This window comes from Quercus suber, unplaced genomic scaffold, assembly GCF_002906115.3.
Source record: "Quercus suber isolate HL8 unplaced genomic scaffold, Cork oak 2.0 scaffold_519, whole genome shotgun sequence".
Classification (NCBI taxonomy): Eukaryota; Viridiplantae; Streptophyta; class Magnoliopsida; order Fagales; family Fagaceae; genus Quercus; species Quercus suber.
In genome coordinates, this window is record NW_027069968.1 from 353971 (window position 1) to 365078 (window position 11108).

Sequence of the window (11108 nt, forward strand, 5' to 3'; positions counted from 1 at the left end):
GTCATTACTATTATTAACTATAGGTGTGTAGACTTTTTAATTAGTAAGTTGAGAGAGACAGAGAGAAAGTCAAATAAACATTGTTAAATTGGAAGTTATATTTTAAAGATAAAAAAATTCTAATAAAATTTAGACACAAATTAAAACAGGACAACATAAAATAATGACAAAAAACCTCTTTATATAATAATAATAACAAATTTGTTTTTAAATAAAGAATATTTTTCTATAACATGACTATTAATGATATTTATAAATTAATAAGTTGAATAAAAAACTGTGCAAAACATGGGCTAATAACTAGTTTCTCATAAAAGAGAGTAGTCAATACCACTTAATTATATTGACATTTATCATTGTGTACTCTTAATGCGATGGTCACTTTGATCTATAAGTATAAGTGTTTGTAGAGTGTGGGGGGCAAAGGACAGGGTTCAAGTCTCTGAGAGAGAGTTTCACACACATATATACTTAGATTATGTTAGAGTAGAATTTCTATCTTGTATTAAAAAAAAAAAAAAGAAACAAAAATCACCACAAAACAAAAATCATTACATGTTCTATCTTATTAAAAATTAGAATAAAAATGATTATAATTAGTACTAAACTTAGGCATAAATTTTAACATGCATCTAGTTACGTTTGCCTTTTCTAATAATTTAATTAATTATGTATATTTTATGATTAAAAAATGTGTTTATTTTAAAATTCATCTATACGTATGCGTGAGTTACAAGCTAGTATAAATATATAAATGAAGAAGAAAAAACACTAGAAATTAAAAAGTTGCTGATATATAAATTATTAAATTTAAAGTCCAAATTTCAGTAGTATAATATTTTCATAGAAAAAAGAAGAAAATCTGGATGCCATAAAACAAGGACAAAGTTTAGGTATAAAATTGGTTTGTAGCTTAAGGCTACAACTTTACTCAATATCTTTTTTTTGGAGGTGAATTTTGATAAAATCTATCATAAGATTTCTTATATTCTTCATGTTTGCAAAATTTCTAAAAAATTAAAATTAATAGTTATGTTATCAATAAATTGTTTAAACTGTAATTTTTATAGTTTAAAATTATGTATAAAATATAAGTTTATAGATCATATAGTAAATAATGTCCAACTAACACAAAATTTGACATGTGTATTAAGAGTGTAAAAAATATGCAATTCAACAGTTAGATTTTCAAAATATGTGGTAATGTTTATTTTATAGAGTAAGATTCTAGATTTAGGTTACAACTAATTTTGTATCTAAACTTTATCGATAAAACAATTATCAAACTCGAGTGCACTTGGTGTAGTACATAAATATGAAATTGATGATATTGGGATTAATAATCAGTATTTTAAATTTTACCTAGAAAAACATTATAATGGTAGGATTAGGTAAGACTTGTGTAGGACATTGTTTGTTTATTCTCAGTAATTTAAAAAAGTTAAACAAGATTTTTTAAAAAGACAATAGTATCTAGCTAATGGCTAGGACATAATTAACCCCAAAAAATATTACACAAATTTAATTAAAAAACGTTATCATATTTAATTATTTATATAAGTTGTGAATTGGTTTTAAGAATTTAAAATAAATTAGATACATAATTTCCAAACATGCCCTTCTGATTCTTGTCCTGCTCAAATGAGAACAAATGCTTGAAATTAAAAATTTAGCAAGCATCCAGTGGAATGCTTTAAATGTAAATTTTATAGTCACTCTGTAAATAACTGTGGGAATAATCAATTCTAAAATCATTGAACATGATAGAATGGTGAGATGAAAATGAGTTCCAGAAATTAGGGAATAAAAAAAGGGATTCTATTGGAAAATCCATAGCATCTCAGATTCTCAGAATAGATTGACTATCAGCAAGACAGCAACACAGTAAGAAGATTGGATAAACCTTCTAAAATTAAACACGTGGTAATTGAGTTCTACAAAATCTATCATTGGGATCTCCTATTGCCACAAATGAAGGTAGAATTATTAGTAGAGTAACTTTTCTGTTTTCAGATCAGATTCATAAGGATGTGAAAGAATTGATGCAGAAGGATAAAACTGAGGTTGAAATTTTTGCAGTTTCTATTTGCCATGAGAAATGACAAGGCTTCAAGCCTCTAGGACCAGATGGATTTAATGTCCTATTTTACAAAGAGCTTGGCCCAGATTGATTGGTGAAGGATTCTGTTGTTGAAGCTTTTTTTTTTTTTTTTTGTGTGTGTGTGTGTGTGTGTTTTTTTTTGGAACAAGAAAGCTTATCAAAGAGGGTAATTACTAAAGTATCTTTTCTATCCTCTCATTTGTAGCATAAATGATAGAACAAACATATTGCCTGCTACAATGAGATTTAAAGGTGCATCACAAAAATTTCAACTAATCTTCCTGTTTTGTTTCTGGGAAAATTATTTCTGGGAAAAGTACTCAACTGGCCTAGAAGTGTGGTCCCTTACTGAAATAAGTTAAATTGACTTGGCCCACTTCTCAGTTAGCCAGTTAGCCCCATTTTGGTCTAGATTTATTAGCCCAAAGCTTGTATAAATGGGACCAGACCCAATACGTTGTATGGCCCAGCATTGTAGCAGTTATGAAAATTGATGATACGGGGTTGTGGTCTGGTGTAGCTATAAAAATTTATGTTGAATCGAAGTTAACCTTTTTGACAGTTGTAGTCGGCAAGTGTGGGCTCGAAATCATATTTGATATTACTTAGATGTGCCTAAAGTTTCTATAAAAAATGTGCCTAGAGTTAATTGAGTCCTTGGTTTTAACACCAGACATCAGACAGTACTGTATCTTCTTTCTAAACCAAAGAAAGTCTTTTTCTTTTTTGGTAGCAAAGATGCCAGAACTACAAGAAAAAGAAAACCCAGAAAAACTAACCTCTCATCTCTTGTTCAATAATATTGCATTCTTTTGGTTACTTATTGCGGACATGTTTGACAAGCACACCTTGTATTAACCTGATTAGCCCAGAAAAATTTATTCCTTAGCTCAGCTCATAGGCTGGATGTGCTCAGAACTAATCTCCACTTGTCCTTGAACCTCAAACTTTGATCTCTTTTTGGGTGAGAGATATGAGACTATTGGTTATCACCCTTGATTAGTCAAAACATGTTACTTCCTAATATATATCTTTGTGATATATCACATATAATCTACCAAACTTGGTTTAATGCCCACTAGCGTTCTTGTGGAGTTGGAATAACAGCTATAACTCATCGATTACCCTACTTTCAAGCTTGGACCCAACGGGTAGGATGCTACTATGGTAACGCCTAAGTAGGAAAAATATTTTTGGTCGCCCCATCCAATTCTCTCTATATTTTTTCTTCTAAATTAAAAAAAAATCATATATAATTGATCTTAACTCCCTTAAATATGTTCTCAGTTAATCATAAAATTAAAAAAACAAAAAACAAGAAAGTGTCTGTGTCAAGAAAAGATATCATCATGAAAAAGCATAATGTATTTTATGTCCTAATTAAAGGAATATCAAGCACTCAAGTATTAACAGTTGAACAATACAATCTTTCTCTGGTAATCTATTGCACTAATTAGGTGAACAAGAAATCTTTATGCTGTGCTAGATATGGATGCCAACAGTTTGCTTACCAAACTTCCTTAATTAAAACACAAAATAATCTCTCTGATTATTGGTTTGCCATTAAAACTAGTAACTAGTCATTATTGGCTCCTCATCCACTGGTGCTGGTATATGGTGTACCCGGCATATGCCGGGTCACTCACACACTGGTGAGTCCCACACATTGTGGGGCCCGCCTATGCGTAAGAGAACCGGCATATATGCCGGGTACAATATATAATTTTCGCATTCACTGAGTAATAATTTGAGAGTTTTGTACAACAAGGCCAGTACGTAAGATATGAAAGTAGCTAGCTAGGACACTCTAAACCTAAAAAGGTTTTTTTTTTTTCTTTGGTAAACAGTAAAAAGTTCAGAAACTTTTCCACCATATCATTAATACTTATACGATCAACTTAGGTTGGTTACAGTTACCCCATCGTGTGCAAAATATACTAATAAATTCTAGGAGAATTTCTAGTGCCACAAACTAGTGCACAATTTTATGCACAACTTATATATGTGGTGAGTTGTGATTGGTAGAAGAGTGATGGTAGGTCACCTTTTCACCAACTATAACTCACTACATGAATAAATTATATATAAAATTGTGCACTAATTTATGACACCAGATAAACTCTAAATTCTAGCGGTCTTGGTGTCCCACATCGAGCACGTAAAGTCTCCCTGAGGCCCCTATTCCTAGCTGGGTTACTTAGATCATGTCATGTGAAGGTATTTAATAAGAGGTGTACCATGCAATGAGTATTAATTGAGGCTTTGGTCATTAATTCATGAGTGAGCGACTTTATTTCCTGTGTGCAAGTATTTCCACAATTTTCTATTCTATTTTAGTTTTAGGTCATGTTAACTGGGACCTTTAAGATATTTAGCTTACCAACTTTTAAGGACAACCATACCCTATACCCTATTTCTCTATGACACGTTGCCTAAGGTTTTCAATTTGCACTGTGGTGGTTGATTTCTGATGAAGTCAATTTACTAGGAGCTAACATTAACCCCACATGGCATATTTTCTTACCTTTAGCCAATGACGTCTAAACTCAATTCAATGAAATCTTTAACAAGTAAAGCGAAAGAAACCACACACAATTAAAAGTGGCCGAAAAATATCGACATATCTTATACTTCATCTAATTTAATCTCAATTTCTCTCCCTCAATAAATGTATTCACACACACGCCAATAAATTTTTTTTATCCCACTTCTATTATTACATTTTATATTAAACTAACCGCATTATATCATGTATATATATATATATATATTTTAAGAAAAAAATAAAAAATACTTATAGTAATTTGTGATTGATTGATTGATGAAGTATAAAATAAAACAGCTAGAATGAGATAAAAAATCTTCATACCACACACATAGTAAAAAAAAAAAACAAAAACACGTAGCATATTGTCATTGATAAAACATAAATTAATTATATTTCATCTCACACGCAAGCATAAAATAAAGATGACAATATACCATTACGACTTTTGTATAAATATGAAATAAAAAAAGATTGATTTTATAAAATAGGGTTCATCCTATAAAATAAAGACAAAAAGGGCTACATCAATCAGATTTCAATATGATCGAAACTAATTTAGCACAATGTTAGGTGAGGGCAAGAAGAAAAAGGCTTTATGAGCCGGTAAAACTAGACGGCCACAAAATACGTACCTAGCTACTTTGCCGGCCCGGCCTCTCTAGTTTGCTAGCCCATACTCTTCTGACTCCATTCTTTTGCCTCTTATATCATTGTCACCCTTTATAATCCTTCTCGTTCTAGGACTATCTCTCTCTCTTAACATTTTTTCTCTCTCTCATATTCATCTTTTTCATTGACTTTCATGGCGAAATCATCACAGAAAAACCAGAAAAACAATGCAAACAGCAGTAACAATAACAATAACACTAATAGCTCTAACACTGTCACAAAGGTGAAACGAACAAGGAGAAGTGTCCCTAGAGACTCTCCTCCTCAACGTAGCTCAATATATCGAGGGGTCACAAGGTCAATAAATTACTACGCACCAACTTTATTAATTTGTATTTTTCCATTATGTTCATTTCCTTTAGTTTTTCTGAAGTGGGTGTGGTTTGATTATTTTCAGGCATCGATGGACAGGCCGATATGAAGCTCATTTGTGGGATAAGAATTGTTGGAATGAATCCCAAAACAAGAAAGGAAGACAAGGTTTCATGCTCATGTTTATTTGTTTTTTATTTTCTCTATGCTTCTCTTAATCGATTATATGTTCATATTTCTTACGGTTTTTTCTTCCTATTCCTTTTTGGCTTTGGCATACTTGTTGGTGATTGGTGGGAATCCTACTTCATTGCAGTCTATCTTGGTATGTATTAATTACTGCTGCTACATGTATTTCTTGAAAATAAAGGCTAAATTGTACACCTTTAATTATAGAAATGAAGGAATTGTAGTAACTTATTTGAGTGCAACTTTATTATAATTTGTAATTCTGGTTTTGTAGTGTTAATTTCTTAGTCTTTTGCACTGTTGAATTTCCAGGTGCCTATGATGATGAAGAAGCAGCTGCACATGCTTATGACCTTGCAGCACTGAAATACTGGGGTGAAGAAACCATTCTTAACTTTCCGGTAATTCTGTTTTATTGATTTTTTATGTTTATTTTTTTTAAAAAATATTTTTTTAATAATGCTATAGACTAGAATAGATGATTAAGGAAGAGGGCCTAGAGGCTAATCCCTCTTAACATTTGCAGTTATCAATATACCATAAACAACTCAAAGAAATGGAGGGTCTATCAAGAGAAGAATATATTGGATCATTGAGAAGGTTTAGAATCTACATCTATATTCAATTTTGAGAAAAATAAGGTGTAAATTTCACAATTTGAATTGATGTGAGATATAATTTGCAGGAAGAGCAGTGGTTTTTCTCGAGGAGTTTCAAAATATAGAGGTGTTGCAAGGTAATTATCATAATTTTCAAAGGCTTTTGAAATTTTATTATGAATAAAATCTTTGTATAATTCTAATAAGTGAAATTATAAATTATTTCATACATTCGATATATTACTTTTGGAAAAATGCCATGACACCCTGAACTTTAAGGTAGTAGCCATGACACCACTTGAACTTTTATTTTTGCTTACTTCCTTAACTTTACATATGTGCCAAATAGATAATTCTGTCTCTTTGCTGTTAAATAAGTTAACAATCCACTCACCTGGGGGTAAAAAAAAAAAAAAAAAAAAAAAAACCCAGCCGATTGAGAGGGGACAAAGTTGTGTTTTTTTTAGAGAGAGAGAGAGAGAGAGATTTAAACAAAACACAACTTTCTATCCCCTCTCAATTGGCCAGTTTGTGTTTATGTACGAGACTCACACAGGGGTGGAGCAAGAAATTAATATGTGGAGGGGTCTAGATGCTACACACAAAAGTTACCCGTTTGCCAAAGTATCATATAACAAATATTTAAAAAATAAATAATAAAAAAGAACTTAGCATCTTCCATTAAAGTCAACACTCAAAATACTAACCAAGCTAAACAACCGATATTATCCATCAATTTAGATTCTCCAAATGTCAAATTTAAGTAGAAGCCAATGCTAATTCTAGATAAAATAGTGAATAAAGCTTGTCAATTGGTTAAATAAATTAAAGGGGGAAAAACATAAAGCATAATTTGAATGAATAGAAATGAAAAACTTAAAAAAAGAATTTTGAACTTGTCAAGATTTTAAAGCTATTTTCACTTTAGATTCAAATAAGAAAATTCTTTGTTAAGGAACAGGGAACACGCTATATATATGGTTCATTATTATATAGAGTCTTCATATTGCTAAATGAAGATAGCGTGAGAGCATTTGCTAAACAAAGTGAATTATATATAGATTGCCATCATTAGAGGGTATTTTAAGCCAAAGATAGATCTAATTGAAAAGAGTTGAAAGTAAATGTGAGAGCACCGGTTCTAATGAGAGACTTGAGTGGCTAACTAGAAAGGAAGTTAACGGTGTAAAACTTTTTGGGAAAAATGTGAATAAAGCTTCTAATGAAAGTTGAGCTAAAACTAAATGTTAATAGAACTTTACAGTTTTGCCCCTGAACTCACAGGTAGGACTCACTCTTGTGTGAGAGTAGAGTGTAGCATATGAACTTTATAGTTTTGCCCCTAAATTCATAGGTAGGACTCACTCTCATGTGAGAGTAGAGTATAACATATGGGCACTGAATAATTCAGGAAATAATTAAGAACTTCCAAATGTTATTTACCTCAACAATTATTGTCTATAATAAAAAAAATTAATAAATCATTCCAAGTTTCACTGTTTGTGCTCTTTGATGAGACACAGTTCTTTCCCATAATTTGTTGAAGTGTGCTGTATAAAGACCAAATATGTACTCTATATGAATCGATTTGTATGTGTGTATACATATATATACGAGAAATTTTCGAGATGAAATAAGATATATAGAGGATCAATATCGTGTATCAAGTATACCGTGGGATCTTTCAATATATGTATGTCTGTGACTATCAAAGCTTCAATTTCAACCTGTCTCGTATTTGAAACATGGATTTCTTTTATTATCAATGGGCAGGCATCATCACAATGGAAGATGGGAAGCTCGAATTGGTCGAGTTTTTGGAAATAAATATCTCTATCTCGGGACATATGGTATTCCTCCTCCCTCTATTATCGTAATCTGAAATCAGCTTTGTCTAACATGAATAGATTCGATGGTAAAAAAATTCAAATTTTGTTATGGCTTATAAAAACAATTCTTTACACAATCAAATGATACACTCTTGTTTTCTTCCATTCATCCAAAATTTTGAAAATTGAAACTCAATTTTACAATAGTGGCAAGGGATAAGTGAGCAACTTACTAAAAAAGAAAAGAAAAAAATGAAAAAAGATTGAAAAGAAAGTTCGTGTTTATGATGCCTGCCAAAAACACTACTTGTTCTTTGCGTCTCAAATTCATCTTTGTCTTGTGTCCAGTAAGGCCAACCGCATATAGTACCTAGAATTTGGTACAATTTTCAATTTAAGGGTATTTTACTACTACCAATTATCAAGGTTTCTCAAAACAAATTACCAAATTTTTACCAATATAACTTTGAAAGCAATTAGGCCCTGTTTGGTGGGAGTGATTTTCATCACTCATCACTTATCACTCAATTCTCATCACCCATAACTCACTTTTTATGAACTCTACATCAACTCTATCTATTTGGCTTAATTCTTTTTTTTTTCTTAGTTTTCATCACTCATAATTAAAAAAAAAAAGAGTTTAAGTGGACCTACCCCCATGACTTGTCTCTATCAAGTTAGACCCAATGGGGCTTTTTTTTTTTTTTTTTTTTTTTTTTTTTTTTTTGCTTTTTTTTTTCTTTTTTTTTTTTTTTTTTTCTTCTTCCGTCTTTCTTCTTCTTCACAAACTCACTCCAACGCCCCCCCCATTTTTTTCACAAACACACATGGGTATTGATGTCTCAAACCATAAACACATAAGTACCTATCAAACACACAAACACAAACCCACCAACATGTTCATCCACACAATAAATTTACAAATTTCTTCCCCCAACACAAACAAAACCTAGAAGTAAGAAATGAAAGAGAGGAGAGGGGTGGAGGAGTTGGGCAGAGAAGAGATGTGGAATTGGTTTCGCATGTCTCTGATCTTGCTTCTATTAGGAGATTTGAGCCATAATCAGTGAACCCAAGCAAAAGCAGAGAGAGAGAGAGAGAGAGAGAGAAGAGAGAGAAGAGAGAGAGAGAGAGAGAGAAGAAGAGAGAGAGAGAGAGAGAGAGAGAGAGAGAGAGAGAGAGAGAGAGAGAGAGAGAAGTCTACTGACATTGGGTCAGTGTGTGGGTCCACAACTTTGTTTGAAATTGAATTTTTTAAGTGAAACTACATCTGAAAATAACAACTAAACACAAGTCTAAAATAAGTTAGAGAAAAGTAGAGATAAAGATATGAGAATTGAATTAGAGTTTAGAGTGACGAGAAATGAGTTTTGAGAATTGAAAATGGAGTTATCTCTAAACCAAACACCCCTTGATGTTTCATCCTCTTATATGATTTAATGCTGAGTTCTATCATGAATTAATTAATAAGATCTGTATTTATTTGTAAAAAAAAAAAAGAATATTACTGTAGTGTACTAAATAATTGCTCAATATTAAGATGCACTTAATATTGCATTAAATGATGTCTTTATACAACTTTTTTAAAAATAAAGTCAGTTTGTGCACAAATAAGAAAAAAAACACACCATTGTGCACCCTTAGTGTAGGGTCACTCCACAAGTATAAGTGATTATGGGGTGTGAGGAGTAAGGGCCGGTGTTCAAGTTTCTAAGAGGGAGCTCTAAACACATATACACTTAGATTATGTTAGAATAGAATTTTTATCTTTTATCAAAAAAGAAGAAAAACACACCATAATGAATTAGCATATACAAACTAATTATGAAAACGGTTAACCGAAATATATGTTTTTATACACTTTTCTTCTTTAAAAAGTGTGTATTGAAATTTATAATTAAATATTTGTCATTTCTTAGTCATTGAACTAAGGTACTCATTAACAAAGACCCAAATATCATTAATCATGATCTCATTGATTTTTGCAGCCACCCAAGAAGAAGCTGCCACTGCATATGACATGGCGGCTATAGAATACCGTGGACTTAATGCAGTCACAAACTTCGATCTTAGTCGTTACATCAAATGGCTAAAACCCAATAAAGATAATAGTAGTAACAGTACTGATTATAATCCCAGTCTCCATATTCCTAATGTTGAACCAATTTAACACCAAACCCTAATAACCAGAACTTGCATCAACTTTCCTCCACAACCAACAAACATACAGCTCAGGAGAAACCTTACTGACTCAACCCCGACCAGCTGCAACTGCCACATCAGCCCTAGGGCTTCTGCTTCAGTCCTCAAAGTTTAGGGAAATGATGGAGATGTCATCGGTGGCCGAATGTTCACCAATGCCATCGGAGTCTGACCCGCCACAAAGCTCATTTCCTGATGATATACAAACATACTTTGATTGTCAGGATTCAAGTGTTTATGGTGAAGGAGATGACAATATCTTTGGTGAGCTCAAGTCATATGTGCCACCAGTATTTCAGTGTGATTTTGAGGCTTAGCAGAGATTAGATTAATAAGTAGTAAAATGCATGAGGGAGTTGGGTTTATTGGTATATGACATACTATTTGGGCTTTTTTTTTTTTTTTTTTTTTTTTTTTNCTCTTCCTCTTTCTTCTTCACAAACTCACTCCAACGCCCCCCCCATTTTTTTCACAAACACACATGGGTATTGATGTCTCAAACCATAAACACATAAGTACCTATCAAACACACAAACACAAACCCACCAACATGTTCATCCACACAATAAATTTACAAATTTCTTCCCCCAACACAAACAAAACCTAGAAGTAAGAAATGAAAGAGAGGAGAGGGGTGGAGGAGTTGGGCAGAGAAGAGA

The 11108-nt window shown here is 32.1% G+C and overlaps 1 protein-coding gene across 1 annotated transcript; it reads left to right on the top strand.

The window, feature by feature from the left end:
- Positions 1-5219: 5219 nt before the first annotated feature.
- LOC112006985 (AP2-like ethylene-responsive transcription factor At1g16060) lies at positions 5220-10860 on the top strand. Its single transcript, XM_024039300.2, is given in 10 exon segments — positions 5220-5615; positions 5716-5798; positions 5947-5955; positions 6132-6220; positions 6346-6419; positions 6505-6555; positions 8192-8268; positions 10236-10406; positions 10409-10438; positions 10441-10860. Coding segments are annotated over 10 exon segments (1074 nt in total). The 5' UTR covers positions 5220-5451; the 3' UTR covers positions 10767-10860.
- Positions 10861-11108: the final 248 nt, after the last annotated feature.